We start from the raw sequence: 27,750 nt of genomic DNA, 5'->3' as shown, positions 1-27,750 counted from the left end.
ATCTCGCTGCCACCGCGCTCATTCGTTGCGCGGTGGGAAGCAACTTTTGAATTTCATATTTTATGTCAGTCTCCTTTGTTACGGGCTGCTTAAACTTTTCTATGCATTTAAATATTGTTTCTGAGCGACGCAGCTTAACTCTACTCTGCTCATCTGTCTGACGGCGAACGGCCGAAATTACAGCTCTTCACTGTTGGGAACTCTTTGAAAACTCACAACAACATCACGTTGAGTATTTGCTTTTGATATAATCGTTCACTTAACTATATGAAAGTTATTTTTCGATCGATAGTACACGGTGCGCTAACTGCATAGCAGTCATTTCATTCGTTTTAATCATACTAGGTACATTGAAGAACGCTGCATTTTATAAGGTTAGAATTTTAGGCGCAATTGAAATAACCAATCCATTTTCGGTCTCAATTTTCCAGTATCACTGTTTAAAGAGAATGGCAGAAAGTTCATTGGTCAAAAACGCTAAGAGCTTATAAGAGTTGGCTAACAGATTTCACCTCGTTCATCGGTAACATTTGAAACGGGATCTAGTTAGGCATCAGCTAAAGAAATACATAGCAGAGACGTTTTATTGGGTAGTTATGCGTGGTGTGAGGTTCTAGGCTGTGCCGTCCAAGGGTAAAGCCCAGGGATTAGATTAGATTAGATTAGATTTTATTTGCTGTACAATGTGTTGTACAATATATAACTGTATGGTTCTAGTTTCATAGTTTCATTGATTATAAAGATTTGTGTGTAGATGTGCTTGCCGGTGTGTGTGTTTATATATATTATATTATATATATATATATATATATGATTGTGATTGAGGTGTGATATATCAGTGAGAGATTTTATAGTGAGGGTGATTATGTATTTTCGAGGTTAAAACAATAGATTATAGCCTCGCTTTTGAAATGATTGATAGGTATAGTGTTCCGTAGTTGTGAGGGTAATGAGTTCCACAGGTATGTGGCATTTATGTGGAATGAATTCCTCAGCGTCTCTGACGAGAAGGAGAGGGGTTTGACTTGAGGTATCACGTCACCCCTAACAGGACAGAGTGCGACGTGGAAGTTAAAGTAGGCAATTAAGTACGATGGTTTGCCAGTATTAAATAGCTTTCTTAAGAAGCAGGCCGTAAAGTAATTCCTACGTCCGGCGGTGATGAGCCATTGCAACTCGCGTCTGTAAGGTGTGACGTGCTCATCCCTCTTTAGACCATAGATATAACGTATACCTGCATTTACCAGTCTTAGTAGTTTAGTCTCAAGTTCTTGTGTCAAATTGAAGTAAACCAGTGAGCAGTAATCTATGATGGGGAAGAGTAGGACCTGAACAAGATGTTTGCGCAGTCTAAGGTTAGTGCTTTTCCTGAAAAAGCCTGTACATAAGAGAGTGAGCACGCTTACATATACGTTTTGCCTGCTCTTTACACGTTAGTTTAGAGTCAAGCACCACCCCCAGGCTGCGCACAGAGGATTCAAAATCGACCTGGGCTCTTCCTATGTTGATGAAGGTGTAAGCTATTGTAGGTAGAGCATTGATATAGCAGGACGAGCCCAGGACGATAGCCTTGGTTTTGAGGACATTAAGTTTGAGGTTATTTTGTTCAGCCCAGCACTTAATCCTCTCGGCATTAGCGTTCATTCTAACGGAACAGGAATCGAGCTCCTCGAGGTGGCATCGGCTGTGAATTTGCAGGTCATCCACATAGATCAGATGTGCTACATCCGTCCAGACAAAGACTTATGTCATTGATGTACAACGCAAAGAATAAAGGACCAAGTACTGATCCTTGAGGGAATCCCGTGTTAAGCGGTAAGTATGAGGACAGTTGGTTGTTGTCACTAATGACGGCTTGTTGTCTACCTGTGAAATAAGATATATTGTAACCATCTCTTTTTTAGTAAATGTTAACAGTGCGCTACTTATCGTTTCAAAGAATCGGTAATTGTGCTTTGGAAAAGTCTAGCCGAGTAATTGCAAACGCTATACGATACATGTACATCCGTATTTAAGTGAAACTAAATTAAGCTATCCGGCCATGCACGCGCATTTATTAAATGCGCACGCTCATCAATGATTCAACAAATATATGTATATTGTATCGACAACAATGTACTGCTGCCTGCTTTACAGCACTATGCGCGGCCGTGGTGCAATTTTGGGGATTTTTGTCGACAAACTATAATTATTATGCACCTAATAATTAGTCAGGAGCAATGTCAATCATGCGTACCATCAGCTCTCGCATGGCAGTTTCAGAATAATAAACGAACATGCGCGTGCAGTGGCGATACATGGGAACGAATTATCACCGGCCAAGGGATTTTCATCGGATAATTGCAACGAGGCGCGGACGCAATTAAAAAGGCCTAACGCCGGTAAAATAGTTTTCGAATAATCTTTAATTTGATATTCCGGCGACGCGGGTGGTGCAGCGGCGAGGGGAGCTAATAATGACAGTGGCACTTGGCCAAAGTGCTCGCAAAGTAGAGGAATTAATTTAATTAGACTTTCGCTAATGTCGGGCTCACTTAATCACGCAGCTGCAGGGGCAGGAAACTTTAGAGCACACTATTATAGCCGCGCGCCGGTGGACATCGCGCCCTCTATAATATGTGCGCGCGCGATTGTACTTTTCCGATGGGCCCCGCGTGCGCTCGCGGCGGCGGTTCCCGCGGGCATCGTCGTCGGCACAGCGATTATCAAGAAATGAAAGACTCTCGGAGAATTTTAAAAAATCGCTATCCCCCGGAGGAAACGTCACTTATCCTCCATTGCACCTGTAGAGTTAAATAAGCTCCGCGCGTAAACGAGCTAAAAAGTAGAAAAAAGCTGCCGCACTTTTTTACCTCCTCTCTTCTTGCCGAAAGCTCCAGCAGCAGCCGGCTTCTCTCTTCTTTCCTCTTTTGCACCGTTTCGCGCCTGCTCAGTTTCTCCTCCCGGCAAAAGGAATGAGTGGGCCAAAGGCGTACAAATGAAAGCGTCAGGCGGGCAAAGATAAACCGTCTGCACAGTCCCTACGCGGCTCTCTCTCTCTCTCTCTCTCTCTCTCTCTCTCTCTCTCTCTCTCTCTCTCTCTCTCTCTCCTTCGTTTCGGAAGTAAAATGCTAGGAGAAGCTCAAAGAAAAATAATTACAGTTTCAATTTTCTCCGGCCTCCCCTTGGACGAACTTTCGGGCTCTCTGGCCCGTTAGAACGGAATAGGCAGGATATAAACTTGAAATGAGAGAGGGAGAGGCAACGACGGCGAAGCTGTGTTAATGCGAAATGCGAAGATCAGACAGAGACGCCAAGGGAAAGCAAAGAATTCATTTGCGAATTTATTTGCGAATGCTTTGGCGATCTTGCTATGGCGGAACTTTAACGGACGAGATAAATTTCTAAATAGCTTCTCGGAGTATTTTTCGCCAAACTTTCCCTTATAATTATCGCGCGTCTATACATATACAGGTGTAGCTACATGCTCGAAAATACATCGCTTTTGCAACAGAGATATTTATATTTTTCACCTACTGCTACGTGTGAATACAATTTCATAGGAGCGTTTCTCGTTTGCCGGCAAAGTTGATTGCGTTGGGAATATAATTTGATTGCCTCGGTATACTCGGTCTCAATAGACACCGAAAGCTCGGCCTGGCGCCCCCGTTCGAGTTAATTAAAAAATATTATTGGCTATTCTTCTTTGCGTTCGCGGTGTCGCTAATCCCGCGCTGCACACACACACACACACAAACAGCGCGCTCCAGCGAAAATTGCGTTTTTACGATATACCTACAGAAAAACAGGCAGAACTTCGAGCGACTAGGGGCCGTATTCTTCGGAGAGCTGTGTCGTCTCTCGGGGCTCGATTTCTCCTGCTCTTATTATCCAGTTGTTTGGAGATTCTCCTTTGTTTCTCCGTTTCTTAATTTCTTAAAACACGGAATGTTCGCGAGCACGAAAATCCTGAAATTTAATTTCGACAAACGAGATTTTCTGATTCGAGAAAATTTGGTTTTCAACGCCTAATGCATCTAACCGTGCGCATTCTTCATAATTGTAGTTCTTTGTCCAACTTTGGTTATATACCAAAAATGTAGTGTAGAACTTATCGTAATTTTAGTGTTTTTTCTGTCAGCTTGTTTGATCTTTTTGATCAAAGCCAAGAGCAAAGTGATTTAACTAAGAATGAAAGTACCCGCGCCGGGGTGTTACATCTTCGCCTCTTCGCCCAAAGAAGGCAATGTCGTCGGGGTGAAGGCAGACGATGCATTAACCTAATTTCTTCCTTTTGTCCCGACACTCTTGCCTTTGACATCATTGTTCCTTTTTTCCTTTATGCCACTTACTGGCTTACTATTTTCCCATGCGATTCTTGCCCTCGCAATTTTTGATTCCTGTATACTTGCCAGAAACGCTTTCCACGCTAATAGTGAAAAGCTATATTCTGTAGTACATATTTTGAGTGCATTAGACACAAGTCGATTTGGATTACCGATTATCTTTTATATATTTATATATAATAAAAAAGATTGAAATTTGAAAAGGCGTTGCTAAGAATGGTATAAAGTTAACGGTTAAAAAAGAGGTTGAAAATTGATTAACCGCTTTTACTCAATTGCTTAGCTAAAGATAATGCAAAAATAGCTTAACATAAATAAGTACTTTTTTACTGAGCAGTTTCATCCGGTTGTATTTATGTCTCGCTATATATTTATAGCCTTTTACGGGCGTATAATATATGCTGGTCGATAGAATGTCTAAAAAGCATGTTTTATTTTGCTTCCTCCTAGAGGAAGCTTTGTAATAGTAAAATTTTCAGTTTCGCTAAAACTTCGTAGAAACGCATTTGGAGGTATTTGGAGTTCGAATCATGCATTTTTACAAAACGTCCGTGCGGATGAGTGTGTTTGTGTATGTACGTATATACCGTTATGATTCTGGAACCACGTGAACGATCGTAATAAAATTTGACATGCATATGAGGCATTCTACGAGATGTCGGACACTTCGCGGTCGAAAATCGAGCTCTTGCAATTTTGAGGGGACGCTGACCAGACCAAGTTTTTTACATGCGCTTGGACATACAATATGTACAAAAAATGGTGCCACCTCCAAACCCTATGCCAACAAAAAGTTAAGGGCCAATAATTTGGTCGGTCATTTTGAACGATTTTTGAACGTAATGACAATTGCTCGGCTGGGTAATAAATTACCCGGGGCGCAATAAAAGCTATTTATTGGCAATTATTAATTGGCCCGTAACTTTTTGTTGGCATAGGGTTTGGAGGTGGCACCCATGTTTTTTACATATTGTATGCCCAAACGCACGTAAAAAACTTGGTCTGGTTAGTGTCCCCTTACAATTGCAAGAGCTCGATTTTCGACCGCAAAGTGTTCGACTTCTCGTAGAATGCTTCATATATGATTTAGTAAAAAGTTATGCACAATTGAAAATCAGGAAAAATCCCAAAAAGATGTACAAACATGACTCTTGCAATTTTCATCATTTTTCCATATTTTTAATTGCAGGTAACTTTTGACCAGATCAAGTATTTTAAATGCATTTTTTTTAATTGGATCTGTTTTCTCGTTCTTTCATCTTACCGATACACATTTGTTGTTTGTGCCCTCGTGCATTAGGTACGTGTCGTTGTCGTTGAACTGTCTATTTTTTGACGAATTTGAGTGGCCTAGGAAACAGTGTAACGAGGCACTTTTTTAGTGTTGGAACGTGGTTTTGCATTGCTTGAAACGTGTACAATTAGAATAGTACATTGTGCATCAAGGGGAGAAAATAGGCTATTTCAAGCGAGGGTGAGGTGTTCAGCACGAGTCGGAGTCGAGGGCGCCCGAAACGTAGACGAGTGCTAAAAACACCTCACCCGAGTCTGAAATAGCCTTTCTGCCCATGGTACACACCGTATCAGCAATTTTTTCGCCGTTTTTGAAGACAAGAAAGTATATTTTTCCCGTAAAATTCCCCATATATACATCTGTGCTCTTATCTTGATATGCCTCTCGATGATTTCATAATTTTCAACATCTCATAAATTTTGCAGCTCAAGGTGTACCTAACGAACTTTCTTACAATTATGTAAGACAAGATATTACCGATAGCATCGTCGATGAAGTTCTCCCGGTGCATCGTGGATTCGTAATAGTGTACCACGCTGTTGAAAGCGTCGAGCGTGTTTTCGGAGTACGAAGTATATAGGAAAATTGCAGAGATTGAACACCTTGAAGTTGCTCTCAAAATCGCGATGCCGCATGAGCGCTGCTATTTCACACTGGCTTTTGTTAAAAGATCGAATACAGTTCACTTCTCGATTAATCTGCTGGATCTTGTCCTGTCGATATCTTCGACGCAGTCTTCATAATGATCATACGGCTCGGGATATTTTAACATATTTTCCTTGATGATATTGGATTCGGCTAAAGGCTGCAAGCAAGTCCTTTTGAGCGCCAGTATCTTAAGTATGTATCCAACGCCTAGACTTTTCAGATTTTCGCGACGGACGTCATCAAGAATCGTCGCCCTAAAGTTCAGAAGTATTTTTGATTTCATCGTCTCGTTTAAAGCTGCGATGTGAGATGAGGACGTGTAATGTTGCTTGACCAATATTTGTTTTTAGATCAATGTTCGCGCCCCGGTTGAGTAAATTTAGCAGCAACGCCGGGTTCTAGCATTCTTGAGCGGCGACGTATAACGAAGATTGGTCGTTAAATCCTTGTGCATTAACGTTAGCGCCGTGGTCCAAGAAGAGATTAACCAATTCGATCTTTCCTCTCTTTGCGGCGACGCGTATCTATTCTTACTCGCCCAAGACTACCTCGAGTGGTGAGAGGCCCTTCTGGATCAGGAATCTGGTCAGATCGACGCGTTCCTTTTTAGAGCACAATGCCAAGCAACATAAGACGTTGGAACCGTTAGTATCCGTAACGTTGATATCAGCTCCGTAACTCATCAACAACAGCATCATTTCGTCAGCTTCGTTAGTGTGAGAAGCCACGAGTAGTGGTCTCATGCCAGTGTAACTAGTAGCATTGACGTCAAGTTCTCTTTCGAGAAGCATTTAAGCCACCGTGTCTCGGCTGCTTCGTATGGCCCAATGCAGAACAGTTTGGCCATCAGATTCACGAGCTTTTATATCGGCGCCATGGTTGATCACCATACCGATGAACCGCTCGTTCCATGCGGAAAGGGTAGATCTTTTTCATAACAGCGTGTGTGGAGCTCGACTTTAGAGTCATTTGTTTTGGCGCTAAAGTCATCGACTTAGGCTCGCTCTCTCACAGCGTGCGCGGGGATACCTATCCTGTCTCTGTCATTTGTTTTACATATGTATGATTGCGAAATTGTGTATGATTAGTGCAAGACGTCTTGTTTATAACCTATTGGTACCTAACGCGTCGTCTGCTATTGGTAAGTCAAGAAGCAGTAGTGAGTTGCTCTGCTATCTTTGTACTTTTCCTAATATTTTCTTCACTCCTCGGAGTGTTTTCTTACAGCGGAAAGGACCCCCCAAACGGCTCTTATGGTCGCCCTAAAAAAATCACAATCTCTGTGCTTTTTATGAGCTTGGAGGGAATTTTCCGCTAACTGTCGACGACATAATCTACAATTTCTGCCGCCTCTGTCACCGAGTCTGGGACAACTGCAGCGATCTACTCTCGTCGCTCTGAGGGGATTTCTGGCCAGCGGCGTTCTCAGCGCAGCAACATCTTGCTTCTATGCGCGTCTTGCGTATTTTCGCTGCATCTTCTGAGGTCAGATCTGCACACACACACACACACACACACATATATATATATATATATATATATATATATATATATATATATATATATATATACACATATATATCTCGCTCAATAAATGTGAAATCATCGCCGCGATCGAGGATCGATATTCTGCCGCAAGAGTGCAACACTATCACAACTCATATTACTCGAGCAACAGTTGGCAGCACTGACTCGGCCCACGCGCATGTGCAATCTGGTAGCTCTCAACGCGCCAGATTTGAATTTGAATTTTTGTAGAGCGGGAAATTCAATTGTTCGTTCGTAACCAGTACCTAGTTGTCTCTAGTCACCATTCATTTATGTAATTATTTGTTTATTTATTTATTGCTTGACGAAACTCTGTTGCCTATTTTGTTTTACTCTCTGACACTTATTTATTTATTTATTTATTGACCTATTTATCTATTTATTTATTTATTATTGTAAATATTTATTAAAAATGCCTCGTGCCTCGTGTGAAAAGCGTAGGAATGTCACACGTGCAGGCGCTATAATTCGTCATTGCAAAATCTGTTCTGCAACATTTCATAATTTTTGCATGACTTGGCACGTCACAGACAAAGGCAACTATATATGTCAAGCTTGTAAAATTAAAAAGAAAGACAACACGATAAAAACGCAACGAAAATCTGCGCCTAGACTAGAATTAGAAAAGGATAAAGATAAAGGAGATTATAACATTAAAAATAAAAAGACTGATGTAAATATTACTGGTGTAAATAATACACTGGCGAAAATGTTAATAATTCTAATGTGAACAAGACTGACATCTCGATTACGAATGACTCAAACAACAATGTTTCCCTGAGGGAAGAATTTTCTGCCTCAACGCCGGCCGTCTCTACTAGTAAAGCCAGTGATGGGAAGCGCGCACAGATCAACTCTCTGGTGGATATGGGTGCGCTTCGCTACTGCACACTGTCACCATCCATGCCTACTCTCTTTAGTAACCAGTTCGAGCTCATTGAGAGATCAGTTGATGATTTCAAAACTCTGCTTGTGAGGAGGCTTGGTGCCATCAGCCAGAGATCAGATCCTGCCCCAGCAGCACTGGAGATGATTGACAGGCTGGTGGGGAGGGTATCATCACTCGAGGAGACAATTGAAAAGCAGGTGTCTAAGCTGGAAGACCTGCAAAATGATCGCCTTCTGCTCTCTCAAGAAAATAAAGCCCTTCGGGAGAGTCTTGATGACGCTATGCGAATGATGCATAGAGTAGAGACTCGCATAAATGCTGATGATGGCGGTTCTTGTACTAGTCGTAACCTTAGTCGTAATCTTAGTCTTAGTCTTAGTAATAGTAGTAACAAAAATGATAATGATAATGATGGAGACAGTAGCAGCGCGGATATATGTATCGCGGAGGCGTCTCGAGTCTTCGTCTCGCTCAGGGATTGTGAATCTGTTGACGCGAGTGGTGGCGCGGGCGCCTCCACGTCGGCTGATACAGATGGCTTTAGGGTCAGTAAAGGTCGACGTCACACCCGGGCTCGTAAACATCGATGGGAGGGTCGGGAACATTCTGCTGGCGTGCGCTCCTCTCCGACGGACGGGATGAGCAGTGGAGAGTCGACTGCAGAGATAATCATCTCTAGTATTTCTGACTGTCCGGAACAATAACGTGGGGACGTGGCCCACGCAGTCCTCGCTACTGTTCTGCCGTCCGTCGCTAGGGATGACGTTGTGTCTGCGAGGTTACTCCGTCCAAATACGCGAGTGGCAACGGTCGGTGGGCGTCCATCGCCATGGGTTGTCTGTCTATCGAGCCACTTGATCGTAAAAAATATTATGCGAGCAAAACATAAGATAACCGGCTTAAACACGCGCCATATCAACGTCTCGCACTTATCCCAGGAAAAGAGTAATAGCCTGGTTCAAAGTAAAATCTTCATAAATGAGTTGTTAAGTAAAGAATCGTTTTTGCAGTTTAAAAGTCTTAAAAGTGTAGTAAGCGGTCTTGGTTTCAAGTATGTCTGGCATAGAGGCGGTCGTTTCTTGGCAAAAATGCGGGACGGGGAGATGTCACATCATTTTCAAACGGCAGCTGACTTGCAATCTATCGCTGCATCATATTGCGACAGCGGTACATAACGGTAACGCGATCACTGAGACTGCGTCATGCTCAGGATCGCTAGATAAAGAGAGTACGAAAAACTGACTAGGCGGAGTGAAGGTGAGAGGAGCAGAGTGTGATGGGTTGAGGGCGGGTTTTGTCAACGCTACCTCGTTGAACAGGCACATGGAGATGTTTCGTCAATTCCTGGCGACTGCTCGTCCCTTCTACCATCTCTTTGGCGTGTCTGAGTCGTGTTTCGGGCCAGGCGTCGACGATGTATTTGCGCAGGTAAAGGGCTACTCTGTCCTTCGTCAGGACAGGAATACCCAGGGAGGAGGTGTGGCACTATGGATCCATAATAGTTACAAGGCGACCATACTGTGCTCATCTCCAACAACGACGGATGGTAGAAAGCCCGGAATTCCAGAGTACCTTATGTGTAGAATTCAAAAGGGCCGCATGCCCCCCATTTTTGTCGCCGTTATATACAGACCACCAGGTATTTCTTTCATGATCAACTCTGACCTGGTGGATAAATTAAAACTATATACGGATGACTATAATCATCGTATAGTCATGGGGGACCTGAACGCAAATATGTTGTCGACGTCTCAGGCTGCGAATTTTGTCAGGGATTTGGCCTGTGAGTTGAATCTCAAATTAGTTGAACATGGTGCGACGCACCACGTCGGGTAGTCTCATACGTGGATTGACGTAATCTATGCTGACGACAATGAAGTAGTGCTGAATGCGAACAACATGATGGCGATCTTTTCGAGTAGGCATAACATCATTGATTTTACGTTTCGGACTCCAAAGTCGGAATCTCCTACTCTAACTCCATTCTTTTATAGAGATTTTAAATCCATCAGGTGCGAGGAGCTTCTTTCCCTTCTCGAAACCTGCGATTGGTCGACCATCAGTTGCCCGGGCATGACCACAGACTAAATTAGAAGCGCTTAGTGGTAACATCATGACTGTCATTGAAAAACTTGCCCCTTTAAACAAATTTAAACCCAAAAACAAAAATTCTTCACCGTGGGTCAACGCAGAACTTCAAGACCTTTATGATAAGCGTGATGTGGTTGAACGAAGATTTAAAAGGACCCGTGACTCGAGGTTCTGGTCGGAATTCCAGTCTCTTGCGGCTCAAGCAGAACAGCGCACAATCGAGGCTTTTATTCAGGCCAGAATTTCGGAGGCCCTGAACAACAACAAAAACATCTGGATTGAGCTTCGTAATCTTGGACTATTGTCCACGACTAAGGAGGAACTGCACGGTTTCTACCCAGGCGAGCTCAATGCCCACTTTGCCGGGGTCTCGACTTTCGTCCGATCGCTCTGTTATGTTTTCTTGCCAAGGTTCTAGAGAAGATTGTTCACGACCAGATATCCGAGTACTTAGAGTCGGAGAAGCTTCTTGATACACGTCAGACGGGTTTTCGGCGTTATCACAGCACGCAAACAGCACTACTGAGTCTGTCAGAGGACATTAGGGTGGGTATTAATAGCAAAAAACAACTGCTTACTATCCTCCTGATGTTTGATTTCAGTAAGGCGTTCGACACGATCTCACCCTCTAAACTTCTTCGAAAGCTAATAGGAGTGGGTTTCTCTAGGTCTGTAGTTCTGTGGATCAAGTCATACATTACAGGGCGTAACCATCAAGTGGTTACGAAAACAGTTGGCAATTCTGATTGGCTCACTACCAATCTTGGCGTTCCACAGGGCTCGGTCCTGGGTCCTCTTCTCTTTAGTCTTTACATCAACGATCTCAGAGACATTTTGGCTTCTTTTAAGGGCCCTAAGGGCGAATTATCGGATAGTGTCGAGCATTTGCTATATGCTGATGACCTTCAAACCTATACGCAGGTGGCGAGGGACGACTTGAGCGGGGGTGTGGACCGTCTGTCGGCTGTGGCGCGTGCAGTGGCAGTATGGGCGTCCGAGAACGCGCTTCGCCTCAATGTCGGAAAGACTAAAGCTATTATTTTTGGGTCGGACAGTAATATTAACAAGGTGCAAAGTCTAAAGCTGCCTTGCATTGAGATCGAGGATGGCGTCTTCGTGCCCTTTGCCGACACTGTAACCAACCTTGGTGTTGTAATGGATTCGAAGATGACATGGAAACCGCAGGTGGATGCGATTAGCCGAATGGTTAATAGAGTCCTTTATGGACTTAGATTCTTTAGATCCTGCACCACCAAGGAACTGCGTAAGCAGCTGGCGGGCGCTCTTGCCACTCCGCACTTGGATTACTGTTCTCTTGTCTATCTTGACGTATCAGGTCAACAAAGTACACGACTTCAACGATTGCAGAACTCATGTGTGAGATACATATGTGGTGCTAGAAGGGACAAGCACATCTCCCCCTATAGGAGGAAGATAGGCTGGGTTCCAGTGAAGGCAAGAAGGGAATTATTCGCGGCGGTGATTCTTTATAAAGCAATTGTAATAGGACAGCCGCCGTATCTTGCTGCCCTTTTTGATAGGAACCAGTCTAGAACCTCAGCTAGGGATCCGCAAGAACTAGTGGTGCCTAGCGCGCGTACCGATGCAGGGCTATATTCCTTTAAAGCCCAGGGCGCGCGCCTCTGGAATTCTCTCCCGCGCGACGTGAGAGATCTCCCGTCGCTTAAATCTTTTAAGGCTGTGATGCGGAGGCGCATATACGTACGCGAGATTGAGTGTACTGTCGATCAGAACACTGATTCTGCGACTGTTTCGTGACTCCGTTAGATATTGTACCGTCCAAATATTTATTCTATTTATTTATTTATATTACTAGGAATGAAGGCGCGCTTCGCGCGCTCCTTATTCTATCTATGTCTAATAACCCTGGTAGAAAAAACAACATAAGTTTTGGGTACACTGATTTCTGCTAATATTTTTACCATATTACCTACCATATGTTACCATATTCAGTAATACTTTTAATATAAATATATTAACAACGCCCAAAGTCGTTGTCGTTAAGGTCTGAGAAGTGAATTTGAAGAAAAGTTCAGTAGAAGAGTCAGTGAGTATAAGCCTATTATTACAACCCTATTCATTTGCATTGTAAAAAAGCTAGGCAATTGAAATTTTACACAGATACTTGATATGCTACCTATAAAAACATGTAATCCAGATGATTTTAATTTAACTGTTTTCATTCATATTTTCACATTGAGGCACATGTGAATTTTTTAATTTGGCGGGTCACATTTTGCTTATAGGCAATTACGCAGTAAATACTATCTCTAGCACATTGTATTTTTGATTTTCAGTGTATTTTTACATGAAGAAAGTGATAAATATTTTGCCTTTCTTGTCAAGACATTAATAAGAATTTTAACTCTTAACAGTCGTGAGAGATTTTGAGATCGATGCCTAATTCTCTATTTTTGCATTTGCTCTCATTCGAAAACTAACGGGTCTAGAGAGCGCATATTTTACATATAGATTTATTTTGTGTCAATGAAACAATATACAAAGTTCAATTAACCTTAACTGAAATACTTTTTATTTCGATTCCGACACTGATGTGAATAACTTATACGACTAAATAATTATCATGGGTGTTGAAGTCGAAATCAAAAGTATTTCAGTTAAGGTCAATTCAACTTTAAATATTTTCACAACCAAAACAGAAATATATATGCAAAAAATGAGCTCTCTAGAAATTAGTTTTTAAATGAGAGCAAATGCAATGCAATGGAAAAATCTCAAAATCTCTCACAACTATTAAAAGTAAATATTCTCATTAATGCCTTAACAAAAAAGCCAAAATATTTATCATTTTCTCCAGGTAAAAATACACTGGAAACCGGAAATACAATGTGCTAGAGATAGTAGTTACTGCGTGACTGTCTATAAGCAAAATGTGAGCCGCTAAATTAAAAAATTCACATTGCCGTTGGTGTGAAAATATGAATGAAAACAGTTCAATTATCTAGATTACATATTTTAAAATTTAAAGGGCATTGTAGTGATAAACTCAAATTCACTGACTCGGATACTGAACTTTTCTTTAAATTCACTTCTTAAACCTCACCGTGGGCGACTTTGGGCATGGAGACACAATATATCTTTATACTTTTTATTCTTTTAATTGCACTTCTCACTTATATTTAAAAAAAAACTAAATAACATACACGCACACACATTATTACCTACTTCAAATAGGGTTAGGGTGACACTTTTCAATGCACATGTTTCAATACTACACTTTTGGTAATGATTAATTTATCAAGATTTCTTGTTGGTAATATTGCATATATTTTTTTCTGAATCCGCTATTCAGATTTCATACTATTTAACCTCATTTCATTTTATTTTAAACACCTGAAAAATTTCTACCAGGGTTATGACTGTTATGAGGGTTATGAATTTAAAGCGTGCGGGTTCTCATCTGTTACCTAGGCAACCGACCATAGCAACCAATCAGAATCACGTATTAAAGGCTTCACAACCAAGTCCATCATTTTTTTAAGAGAGGATTAATGTATTTTAACATCTATGACCAAAGGTTCTGTTACAATGCCGCTACCCTAAGCGGGTCTTGGGCGTTGTCGTCCAGATCGGACGGGTGGGTGCCTATCACCACTACACAGCGCGTCCTTAGGTTGCAGATAGAGGAACAGCCCCTGAGAAAGAGGTTAGCTGCGAATAAATTGAATAAGCAACCGCGGACAGCCGATAGGAACAGGCGTGGGTGTGATGAGCCCACACTGTCGAACGCATTCATCTAGAAACACTACGCAAGCACCACAACAACAAAAACACTTCACATTATCTCTTATCTCTCAATATATCTCTTTCATCACACATTACAAAAATGGGCAAAAATCCTGCTGCCGAGGAGGATGCGGGAGCGATGACAACTGCCCCGAAAGGGGATGTGTAGAATGATTCGTCACCTGGTCTTACGCGGTAACGATGCCAGCGAAGGCGCGCTGCCTTGCAGGGGGGCGTTAGGATGCGAGAATGAAACCGTAGTGTGTCTGACGAAGAATTGACACTGTCCTCGTCAAAGTCGGAAAGCTCTCATACTTAGTTCTAGAGAGGTATGGGGGTTATCACCTCTAGAACGGTGGACTCACCTGCGATCGGAATAGGATCCGAAGCGCGCGGGTTTAACATAACATCATGGCTCAAAAAAATCAAATCCGAACCAAAAGGGACTTAAGGGTCGGAACTTGGAATGTTCGCAGTCTATACAGAGCAGGTGCGTTTAAAGAACTCGTAAAGGAAGCTGATAGGTACAATCTAGATTTGGTAGCAATACAGGAATCGCGGTGGCCAGATGGCGGAGTACTAGCATCGGGTAACTTCACGTACCTGTATGGGGCCAGGAGTGGGGGATCTCTAGGCACCGGATTTCTCGTAAGCAAAAGCATCATACATTCGGTTAAAAGTTTCAAATCCGTCAATGATAGGCTCTCGTACATCATTATCGAAGGGGAATGGTATAGATATGTATTTATTAATGTACACTGTCCTACGGAGGACAAAGAAGAAGAAGAAGCTAAGGATCTCTATTACGAAACTTTAGAGCAGGTAATCAACCAGTTCGCGTCTTACGACACAAGAATAGTATTAGGCGATTTCAATGCTAAAATAGGTAGGGAGGAAATGTTTAGGCCTACTATAGGTAAGGAAAGCCTGCATGAAGCCAGCAATGATAACGGTATTAGGGTCATAAATTTCGCGGCGGCAAAAGATCTTATAATCAAAACTACGTGTTTTAAGCACAAGAACATACACAAGGCAACGTCGCCGGACGGGGCTACACAGAACCAAATTGATCATTTCCTCATTGAAAAAAAGACGTCATACTAATGTTCTTGACGTAAGGGCTTACAGAGGGGCAGATAGCGACTCGGACCACTTCCTAGTAGTAGCCAAATTAAGAGCTAGACTAGTAGCGAATCAAAATAGTAAGCGAGCAAACAAGGTAGAAAGCTTCGATATTGAGAAACTACGAGATAAAACAGAGCGAATTAGGTACCAGATAGAAATTAATAACAGGTTTCAGGCACTTGAAGAAGCAAACACATCGCCGGAGGGGAATGACGAACTGAATAGCTTATGGGGAGACATCGAAAAAACGGTAAAAGAGGCCGCGAACAAAGTACTGGGTAAAAAGAAAAAGCCAAAGAGCAAACCATGGTTTGACGAAGAGTGCGAACTCTGGTTTGAAAGGCGCAAAAAGGCTAAATTAGATTTTTTTTTTTTTACATGGCATTTGGAACTCGAAAATTCATCGCCTCATCTACGCAAGCCTTCCACGCTGCCCTATCTTGTGTCAACCCCACCCAAGATGCACCTCTCCGATCGACACACACCCGTCCTATTTCTACTAGATCCGCTTTTACGTTGTCCTCCCATCTATGTCTAGGTCTACCTAGAGGTCGCGTTACCATCGGCCTGCCCTTCATGACACGCGCTGCCGTACGGTCGTCTCCCATTCTCGCTACGTGCCCTGCCCATCCCAATCTGCGCGATTTTATTATTCTGTTAATATTTGGTGACGCGTACAGATTGTGTAACTCATCATTGTGTAGTCTTCTCCATTCCCCGGTTTCCTCATCTTTCTTCGGCCCGTATATTTTTCGCAAGACTTTATTTTCAAATACCCTAAAACGGTTGTCCGCCTGCTTAGTGAGAGCCCACGTTTCGCACCCGTACAGAACCACCGGCAGTATTATTGTCCTGTATATTCTTATTTTAACGTTTTTAGACAACAGCCACGACTTAAGTAAATTACTCACGGCGTAGAAGCAAGCATTACCCGAATGGAGTCTCTTATTTATTTCGACATTAATCTCGTTTCTATCATTTATGGTCGTACCCAGATACCTGAATTCGCTAACCTTTTCAAAAGTAAAATTCCCAACTCTGAGATCTTCCTCCCCTCTGCAGATGCCTAGCTTATCCACAATCATGTACTTTGTTTTTGATTCACTCACTTCTAACCCTGTATACTCCACCGCTTTTATGAGGATTTCCGCGTTTCTTGCTACCGTTTCCCTACAATCCCCCAGTACATCCAAATCATCTGCGTAGCCTAGTATCTGCGTTGTTCCATTAAGCGTTGCGCCCAGCTGGCTAACCTGCATTTTTCTAACGGCATACTCTAACGTTAAGTTGAACAGCACCGTAGAGAGCCCATCCCCTTGTTTTAAACCATCGTGTATCATGAAGGGTTCTGATACATTACCGCCTACTCGGACCTTTCCCGTGCTTCCGTTCAGACATATTTGAATTAATCTCACGAGTTTTTTCGGTACACCGAGAAGTACTAGAATTTGATACATTTTGCTTCGCTTAATAGAGTCGTACGCTTTTTTAAAATCTATAAATAGTTGGTGTATGGTTTCGCAAAATTCCCACTTTTTCTCTAACAACTGTCTTATGGTAAACATTTGATCGCTCGTCGATCTGTTGCGCCGAAATCCGCACTGATAATCTCCTACGATATCTTCCGCGAATGGAGTGAGTCTAGCTTGTATTACGTCTGACAGAACTTTGTAGCACGTTGCTAAAAGTGAAATACCCCTATAGTTATTGCAGTCTGTCTTATCCCCCTTTTTAAAAATCGGTATAATAATAGATTCCTTCCAATTTTCGGGTATTGTTTCATTTTTCCAAATGGCACATACTAGTTTATAGATTTTTAAAGTGAGCTCGACGCCCCCATATTTGAGTAACTCAGCTGGTATAGAGCCATTTCCCGCGGTTTTGTTGTTTTTTAGTTTTTTAATCGCGGCGTCTACTTCTTGGTAGCTCGGTTCCTCCACGTGGGGTTCAGCAGTGTGAATTTCGTCCCCTAATTCTTCGCTATTTTCGTGCACGTTTAATAATTTATCGAAATAATTTTTCCACAGCGACAGTAATTCGTTGTCATTTGTTACGAGGTCCCCGTTTCCGTCCTTCATCAATTGCGCTCTACTCCTAAAACCCTTTCTGGTGGCGTTAATCCCTCTGTACATTTCGCGGGGGTTATTTTCCTTACTGTTAGTTTCTATTCTCCTAATAAGATTCTTAAGGCTAAATTAGATAGCTTACAAAATAGAAGCGATAGGACCGTAAAAGAGTATTCTAACGTAAGGAAACAGACGAGCGCGATCTACAGAAATAAGAAGCGGGAGTATCAAAAGAAAAATATACGGGCCGAAGAAAGATGAGGAAACCGGGGAATGGAGGAGACTACACAATGATGAGTTACACAATCTGTACGCGTCACCAAATATTAACAGAATAATAAAATCGCGCAGATTGGGATGGGCAGGGCACGTAGCGAGAATGGGAGACGACCGTACGGCAGCGCGTGTCATGAAGGGCAGGCCGATGGTAACGCGACCTCTAGATAGACCTAGACGTAGATGGGAGGACAACGTAAAAGCGGATCTAGTAGAAATAGGACGGGTGGGTGTCAATCGGAGAGGTGCATCTTGGGTGGGGTTGACACAAGATAGGGCAGCGTGGAAGGCTTGCGTAGATGAGGCGATGAACTTTCGAGTTCCAAATGCCATGTAAAAAAAAAAAATGACCAAAGGTTTTTATTGAAGTGACGTGATAGAGTAGTAAATAAGAAGAAAAAATGTACATAATGCGTAATACGAATCTGTGATAAATTAATGACAATATGTTATACATATGTATTTTTGACTTGTGCAAAATAAAGGCTAATCTATCTATCTATCTATCTATCTATAACCGAAAAGTAAACATGAGTGATAACAGTTCTTGTGATACAGACGATATATCCGATTATGGAAATGAAATTCCACCCGAAATTGCATACCGCAGTCTGACAATCAAGTAGCATCTACTTCTGGAGCAGAAATTACAGTAGATCAACCCAAAAAATCTGTAACAGTTTCGTTAAAAAGAACAAGATTTGATTCAGAAGGTCGAGATGATGATAATGAACCACACGCTGAGGATGAATTTTATCGATTAACCGAAACACAGCAAGCTACACGTGGTTCACCGTTGAAAAAACGTAGACAAAACAGTGATGAAAAAAGCGAACAATCATTTACTATTGAAAGCATCGACAAAAATATTTCTTTTCATATTAATAATTCTAATGTTACAATTAATTTACATAATCATCATAATTAACTACAATGTACGATACACTATATTTGTGTTTTAATTTAATATTTTTTGATAAAAGATGTAATAATTTTCTATTAAAAATAATTCATTTTTAAATTTGCAAAAATATTTTAGTTTAGTATAATTACACTCGTATATAGCGACAATGTGTGATTTAACGAACTTTTTGTATGAATAAGCTTTCACAGGAGCGTGGCTTATTTCGCATTATGAAATAAATTTAATTTGTATAATATACTAATTTAGTATAATGTTGAGCTCCGCGACACTTGTTATGAAAAATAGTATACGCAACTCGTGCGTAAATCGTGTTCCCCTCGCACTAGTTGCGTAATGTACTAGAGCAGCGCTTGGAAAATAAGCGATTTCTCGGCGAGTCCGTTGTGCGAGTTCGACAGTCCGAAAAACTCGTTGACGTCGGCACCTGAGCCTAACGTGAGAGCAGCTCGGCTGAATTCTGGTAGTTGCTAAAAACTGCGATTCAAAAGAGCGAGAGCCTGCTTTTCTTCAGAAGTTTTCTTTAGCTTGCCGAGGACAGGTTTTCGCCAGACCAGCTTAATTATGGCGTTCTTGTCGCTGTGCTGCTCGGGGGTATTGACAAGTTTATTGATCTATTGGCCGCTGGTAAGACAATGTTCGAGGAAGATCTTGATGAGACTTCGATGCAGCTTTAGGTCATAGTACTGGACCCGCCTGTCATCGAACGGATCACAGCTCGTGCGATCCAGGCGATAACAGGCGCAACTGACCTAATTGCCATACTTAGTAACACAATGTATTCACGATTGAAATGCATCTTCGCGAAGTTTGTTATTTGCTGTTGAAGTGACGACCTTTCTTAATTAAAGACAAACTCAAAGTATTAGAGAATATAAATAGTATCGGTAAGACAAACTAGGAAGAACTAACCATCGTTCTTTCTAAACCCCTGTATTCATAAGCTCCAGCTGCTTGGATCCACTTACTAAAAACCATCCACCCCCTTTATTTGGCTCCAAAAATTAACCATCAATAGATGCACCTATTCAAGGTTTGAGGGGGTGAACTGTTTACTTCTAAAATGCTACAATCATGCACTCCACCTCTTGAAGTGCATCCAAACCATCCTTCACCTTTCGACTTGGCATCACTAATTAACTATCAATAGATATACCACCTAATTAAGGCATGAGGGGTGGTACGGGGTAAACATGGCGACAGTGCGCGCGAAGCTTGCTGAAATTTTGTATCGAATCATTAAAAAAAAGTATACCAATTATTTCAATTTTCCATTAACGCATTTTATTTGTATACATCCAGCAGCACTCCTAGGGACAATTTGGAAAATCATATTTTCAAGAATTTTTCATGATAGTAAATCCCTACTTCCACCTTTAAATGCAAGCGAGTATAGCTAGAGGGAGTCGTCAAAAATCATAGCAACACAACGATAATTTCGAACATTCAACTGTGCTGGGTAAAAAAACTTGTTCAAGCGTAGAGTAAGCAGAGTCTGTGGGAAAAGTATCGGGCAAACGTGATACGCCTCTAAAAGCAAGAATAGCAAGACATGCACTATACAGTATACGAGGCAACGGGAAGCGCATTATGCGCGGCCTTTATCCCGGCGCGATGCGAGCACGAGCACACGCGAGGAGCAGCAGCAGCAGAATGTCGCGCGCAATATTCGCGTACGCATATAGCCGGGAAAATAAGTGAACAGAAAGGCAAGTGCGGCGACGTCGGCTGCGCGCAGTTTTTTTCTTCTTTCGAATTCACGCACGCATAAAGCCAAGAGGCGGTAACCGCTTTATCGCCCGCCATCGACGCGCGCGAGCAGTCCCCCGCGCCGCGAGACAAGCTGAAACGAGAAAGATTCAGCGCGCTATTCCGAAGCGGCCATAACTATCGCGCGCTTGCGTTTATTCGCGCCTTTCGCCTCATAGTCATTCGACTTTTCTCCGCCGCCGCCGCTTCTTTTTTTACGATCGACTACTTCGCGCACAGTCAACACGTCGGCAAAATGAATCCTCGACTTTTCTGTCGCGCCGCTACGACCCTCCCGTTATATCGTAAATCTTGTATACGGCCCGCTTTATTTCGTCCTTATTGTTTCTCGTAATTCGTCAATGACACACTAAAGCAACGTTTAATGATCTACGATAAAGAGTCCCGCTCGGATGTATGTACTGCAGAGAGCACTTGATACGGCGTCGCTCGTATTTCTCAATGGAATTTTTTCCCGCAGAACTCAATTCAAGCGTTCGCTATAAAATGAGCCATTTGTCGGGGCGACTGCACGCCGAGACTGCCGCGGGGGTGATAAATGCTTCTTCCTTGAAAATGCGCTTATGCGCGCGCCGCAATATGAGAGAAGCCCCAGGACCATACATCATTCCGCATCTCGAGGCTTCAATTAAAAGCTGGCCGATGATCAGCGCAGCGCAGTGGCTCGGTAACTCGAAAAAGAGAGAGTGTGCCCGTGTATACACAAGCGCGCGCATACGCAGCGCTTCGGTCTGAGCGCCGGGGTGATTCATCCCCCAGCGGTTATTTTCGCATTACCGGCCGATGCTCTTCGACTCCCGCGAGGATTCCCCTTCGATTCGCAGAGAGCGCGGGCACGGCGAGACGAGGCGCGCAGATCGAACAACCGCTGCTCGGCTACTCCGTCATTTTCGCGTTAACTATGTCAGTTATGAAAATTCTGCGCGTTCCGGCGCGCGCTCATCTATCAATTTACCGAGAGTGCCTGCCTCAGCGTCCCTGCGATATTGATGTACCGGCCTCCCGCGCTCATTACTGCTAATGCCCTGACTCTCGCCCGCTCTTAGCCGCGGAAAAACCTCTCCGTTGCTCGCCCTGCCCGGCAACAGCTCCGCTTCGGTTTTCTCTCGCTAGCGCGGGGGGGGGGGGGGGGAATGCGGCCCATTTCCTTAATTGCGTCGAGCGCGCGCACCGAAATGTAACCGGATTTTAATCGACAGTCAGGATGACTCGCGGGGACACGCGCGAAGCGGCGGTTTAAGTGATGGACAATGCGCTGACGGAAAGGGCTTCGGCTGCAGTGCAACGTGTATCCGCGGCAAAATGGACTGCTAATACGTTTATAATCGAAGATGGATCGCTCGGTAATCGAGAGCGCTGGCGTGTATAGAGTCAAGCGCGCGTCTGCTCGGTGTAAAGTACAGCAGTACAAGTGAAAATGCAGGCTCGACGCGAAATAGGCGTGCGTAGAGGCGGGCGGCGGAGTGGGTGCGCGCGAGTGGAAGCGTTTTTGCGGTGGAGATGAAGTCTAGCAGAGCGTAAGTCGATAGGAGTAGGTTGTTGCCGCACACTCGCGCACGCAATATTTAGCTGCCACTTGCCAGACGCCGCGCCGACGCTCTATTTACCTCATCACGCAAAGCCCGGACTCACCTACAGATATACTCACGAGCTGCGGCTATAGTCCTTACAGTCTCGTGAGCTGTGGATCCCCGCGCGTTTTGCATGATACAAAAGCCACAAAAGCCCGCTTTCGCGCTAAATGCAATCCCGGGCTAATAGGGGACTCGCATCGCTGCAAAAATCTCATTGACAAGACAGCTTCAAAGGCGGCGGCGGCGGCGGCGGCGGTGCTCGGCACTCCTATAAGTGGATTATAGCGCCAAACGCTGCGCTCACCATGCGCTGCGCAAGTAGTCACGTAAAATCGAGGCACATTAATCGCGCAGACGTAATTCGCGAAGGCCCTAAAAGACGACGAGCCTCCTTTGCTCCGCTTCTTCGCCGACGCTGGAAATTCAATAGTTCCGCGCGCGCTCGCAGTTGTAGAATCGCACGCACCGAGATGAAAGCTGGATAGGTATTAGGTACGGGAGCGCTTGTACGAGCGAGCGATATAACGGCGACCACGTGAATCGCAATTACAAGCCGTTCCTACAGATTCAGCCAGCCATAAAAGGTAATCCAGCGGCACGCGTTCCCGAGCTTTGCCGCCGCTGCTGCTCTACGTGCCACGTTTGTGTACAGCCGTCTACTGCTGTGTATGCTATACAGTATACATACAAAGTCTGTAGTGGGATCGCTCGCCTGTGCCCCTTGTTATACTTCTCCGGCTGCGTGCAGCGCCAAGCGTCGCTCTACTTCCTTCCTTCCCTCCGCTTGAATTCGCGTTATTTCCTTTTTCGCGGCGCGGATTATTAATCGTAATTAAATTCGGGAAAGCGAATCGGAGTTTTTCCGTTTTTCGAGACACAGCCACTCGCGCGCTGCTCATTTTTCATCCAGCCTTAACCAGCTGCAAGTGCGGGTATTATTAATTAAGCAACTTTGCAGCTCGCGCACTGTCGAGCTCGTTTCGCCGCGCGACGGGACTCAAGGCTGCAATTAAACTTTGCTTTGCGGCTTTTCCCGCGCGAACTTTCGGCTGACGCTCGTCATCGCGAGACCGTTGGCGGGTAGGTATTGCTCGCCTGCGGTTAATGTAACGTAAGCGCTTTGCGGACGGAATCGAACGACGCACGACTACCACTGCAGCACTTGCACGCGCAAACAGAATGGAACGGTCGACGCTGCCGCAGCAGCAAATATGAATAGTTACAAAAGCGTTCAGTAAAGCGATCGTGTGCAAACGTAAGGAATCAGAGACAACAGGTGTAGACAAAGTAAAGTTTTCAAGTTGCGACGACTTACAGCAGAAACTCATTCTGAGAATTTCCATGGTACAACTACTCGGAACTCTAAATAGAAACTCGCTCTATTTCTAGTTAATGAAAACTGAAAAGGTGCCTAATGTAATGCGGTAAACGAACTCTGAGAGTAGCTCCATAAAAATTCGAGAAATCGAACAACTGGCGCACTGCAGGCGCGCAAACAGAGAGGATTTTATTGAAAAACGATAGACGCTAAAAATTGCGTTTGACACAGGCTGGCGGCAAAGCAATCAGCGGCGTTATTTTAAATTGCGACTCGCCGCTCGCACGTGCGATTGCTTTGTACAAACAGTTTTCACGCAACGCTGAATTTCGCCGGATGAACAATTAGGCGAGTTTCGAACTGCGCCCGCGCTTGGTCTCTTTTACGTTGTTATATCGATGAAAGCCGAGCCGGAAAGGTAAACCGCGCGCGCGATTGGCGATATACGCGCGCGGACGCTGCTGCAGTCTGAGAACGAGTTCAATTATTCTGCCAATGCGCGCTCTTGAGCGGGATTCTTCGATAATCGCGGCGCGCGGCCTGACAGCGCCAGCAGCGCACTCGAGGTCAATAGCGTTGACAGTTTTATCGAAAGCACGCACCGGCCATCGAAACAAGCGGCTGCAATCACGGCTGCGGTTCATAATACGAATCCGCGGCTGGACAATATCGGCGCGGCGATGCGTGCATAGCCCATACGCGCGGTCAGTCCAAGCCAGAGCCAGACAGGCATCGCGCGACCGCCGCGGCGGACATCGAAATATTGTCCGCTTTTCCGAGCCCGACGCGAAAATAAGTTTTGCCTATCGGGGCTAGCCGAGCCCTCTGTCTCTCCAATACCGCAGCGGCCGGCAGCAGGTGCTGTCTGTCAAGGTTTGCGACGCGATCGTCGGCGGTCTCTCCGCCATATACGTTTGCGGTCTCGTCCGCTCTCTCCACTCCACGTCGTGCGCCGGTGTGTCGATCACTCTCGTCTGCAGTGTGCGCAGTGTGGAGTAGCCTCGCGGATGCGCGCGGCATCAAAAATTACTCGACGAATCGACCATAAAAGCGACTCTCTCCGAGCGGCGAGATATTACGGCTGTCGGGCTGATAAATATTCCACCGCATCTGGCCGTGGACCGCCGCGGGACTGATGTACGAGCGCGTCAGCCCATCGCGCGCGCATCAATTAAGCCTCGGCGGCGCGCTTTTTGCACGCCGGCCTCTCGGCTCTTTTAATTTGACGAGTATGATAATGAGAATGTATCAACGCAATATCAATGTATTATATCGCCAAAATGCTGAAACTCGCGCAGGAAATCTGGTCGCTCGCGCAGTTTGTGATCGATCGCCGCTCACACCGCGGCAACTGTACGCGCTGTGCAGACGCCGAGTTTTATGCACATCCATCTAAATTTGTTGTATAATGCGCCCATAAACTTGTGGAAGCAAATGCTCCGCATTCATCATTCCGCATGCACGAGTATGTTCGAGAAGCGCTGTGTACGTGGAGTGCGTTAATAATAAATTGTGATCAATGAATGCCAAAAATCAATGAGTGCCAAAAATAGCAAAGAGCGTGATTAAATTTTCCTCCGAGCTTAAAAATCCCCGAATTCGGGGGACCGTGTAATCATGCCGACGAGTCTATGATCTATTATCGGCCACGCATATATAGCTGTAGGTAGCGAGAGGAAGGTAAGCAGGTTCGATGAGGTGAAAGGGTTGAAAGGCTAATGCAGTTAGTCACCAGCTCACTTTGGCCCCCCGTTCCATTTCAGGCGCGAAGCTTTGCGCAGTTTCTCGCACGTCGTCACGCCGCCGATGTACTCTCGCTCTCGGCTAGATAAAGAGTGGTGATGCGGAGCTCTCTCGATACGAGGGTCGTTGCGCCGAAACGTTTTAGCAAAATGGCCTGAAAATGCAATTATCGACTATAGGTGCGCCCTAATTAATTGCTAGCGTTATCTCCGCGGAGGCCACGGGATAAAAGGAGGGGCGTCCCCGGCGCGAGACTAAAGGGCTGCAGCCGCTAGACTGCTGAACAGCAAAACAGGAATCAAGCAAAAAGCGCATTTGCCGATCGGGCGCGAAGCTCGGGAGGGAAAGAATTACGCGATATCGTTATTCGATTAATCGGCGTCAATGCAGCCGTTAACGCCGCTATTGATTCTTCGCGCCTTTTTAATCGTGCAGTGTTTCTTTTACCAGAAAAAAGCCACTTCATTCCGCTGAAATTTGCTGCTTCACAAAGTACAAATTAACGGATCTAATCCGAGCAGCGCTAGTGAAAATGCAGCTAACCTAATAATGCACGAAGAAATTGCAGACGCGCAGATCAGAGACAAGAAGCGCCGGCATGCGCGTACGCAAGCTGCATGATAATCTTGCAAAGTGAAGTCTCGGTATGAAAATTAAAATCTCTCCGTTGCGATCTTTTTACTCCTCTCGGCAAATAACAACAAACTGGGTCGCCCCGTGTCCCCCGTTACTGCGAAATACGCGATGCCGAGATCTATATAATAAAATATAATGTGAAATGCGTTAGAGGGAGCTAAGTCTGGGATAACAGATGGCCGGGCGAGCAAGCCGCAAGCGCTTATGTACCAACGTCACGTAGAGACTGCCTGCGACGTTTTCCGAGAGACAAGCGTTGATCGAAACTCTGTTTACACTGTCGTCGACGTCCCATAACACCGGCACCCGAGACCTTCTCAGTGTCAATGCACGCTATACACCTTCATAAGCTGGGTCAATATTTTTTCAGCGAGCGCCGGAGTATAATACAAGATCCTCGCATCGATTTCAGTTGTTCCAACGCGGAGTCGTCTCCTTGTTTTCGTACGATAACACACGCGCTGGAATACACGTAATAACACTGCGACATGAAAACGTGGCTGCACGCAATAGTTTGACGATTGCCAGGTCTCATCCGAATAGCGCTGTATAGCTCGAGCGAAGATGTTGCGTCAGGAGCAGCAAGAGGAGATAGCACGACGAGCACGTATATCATCGTGAAAAATAAATCAGTGGGTCTGTTTGCATCGCGGAGTTTCTCCATCCAAACAGTTAGAGCCGGGCTAGGAATGTTTTGTACGCGGCGTTGAGCGTCGCATTAAAATTGCACAATTCGATTTCCTCGAAGCGGGCGCAGACGTAACTCATGCAAGTTGGGCGCTCGCACTCCTGTAATGCACACACACACACACACGCGCGCGCGCAGACGCTTTGCATAGAGGTTCGCAATGGGAGCGTGATGCATTATGTCGCATATGCGCTTCTTGCACGGACAAGTTTCCGGACTCGCGCGCGAACGAGCGATCTCGAAGTTGCCCGGACGCTACGGGGGGAGGGGGTGGCTGTATACTTGTGTGTACAGGCTGCGCTCCGGATGTTCGAAATTCTGGATGCGCGGGCGGCGAGGCGCGCTATATAATATATAGAAGTATAAGCAAGCGCCGGGCAAGAATTATAGCACGCGGAGACGATTTCTGCATGCCGCGCGTAATGCCAACTTGCATTCTCAAGTTCTCGACTCAGCGAAGCGCCCGTGCCGTCCCGTTCGCGCCTTTCTGTTCTAATCGGGCGCGCGGCGCGCGCCTCCCCTTGTTCCCTCGTTCGCTCCTCGGCCTCGCGCTCTTTGCCTGCGCGCACGCTCGCGGGAATTCCCAACTTGGCGCGCAAAAATCCGCTTCGCCCGTCGCGCCAACGACTTTCCTAATTGTTTTGTCGTCGCTCATGATTTCCCCCGCTCGCTTAACGCTCGCGCGTCTCCGATTCCGAGCGATCTACAATGCATCTTTTGCACTTTCCTTAATTGCGCGACCCCTCGTCGCCAGGCGCCGCTCTAATCTCGCTCGAATCGGAGCACGACGCGGCAGTCCATATTTTCCAAGAACGTGCTTCTCGTTTCGGACCGCGCCTTCAATTAAACGCGAGACAGATGAACCGATGTACAAACCCGGACGGCACAACAACAGCGGGCGAAAGCTCTGTTTTCGACGGACTATTTATTCGACATTGATTTTTCGAGCATTGATTTTCAGTATACAAGGTCGACCAGGCGCAGTTTCTCGTGCGATCAGCTCTGATCGGACCGACAACCTTCAAATTAGCCGATTATGATTCGGCGGGCATCACTGCGGCAACTCTAA

At 44.8% G+C, this 27,750-nt stretch overlaps 2 protein-coding genes across 3 annotated transcripts in view; both read right to left on the bottom strand.

Moving 5' to 3' along the window:
* The window catches only part of LOC100115067 (semaphorin-2A), a 273,030-nt gene that overhangs the window by 152,746 nt on the left and 92,534 nt on the right, over positions 1-27,750 (bottom strand). The window lies entirely within an intron of this gene.
* On the bottom strand, positions 864-6,130 carry LOC103317543. Its single transcript, XM_008215854.1, has 4 exons — positions 6,097-6,130; positions 1,780-1,866; positions 1,431-1,721; positions 864-1,378 (listed from the first exon to the last, which is right to left on the bottom strand). The coding sequence occupies exons 1-4, from the start codon at positions 6,128-6,130 to the stop codon at positions 864-866; spliced, it is 927 nt and encodes a 308-aa protein (XP_008214076.1).

This window comes from Nasonia vitripennis, chromosome 2, assembly GCF_009193385.2.
Source record: "Nasonia vitripennis strain AsymCx chromosome 2, Nvit_psr_1.1, whole genome shotgun sequence".
Taxonomy (NCBI): Eukaryota; Metazoa; Arthropoda; class Insecta; order Hymenoptera; family Pteromalidae; genus Nasonia; species Nasonia vitripennis.
This window is presented reverse-complemented; position numbering and strand designations above follow the sequence as displayed.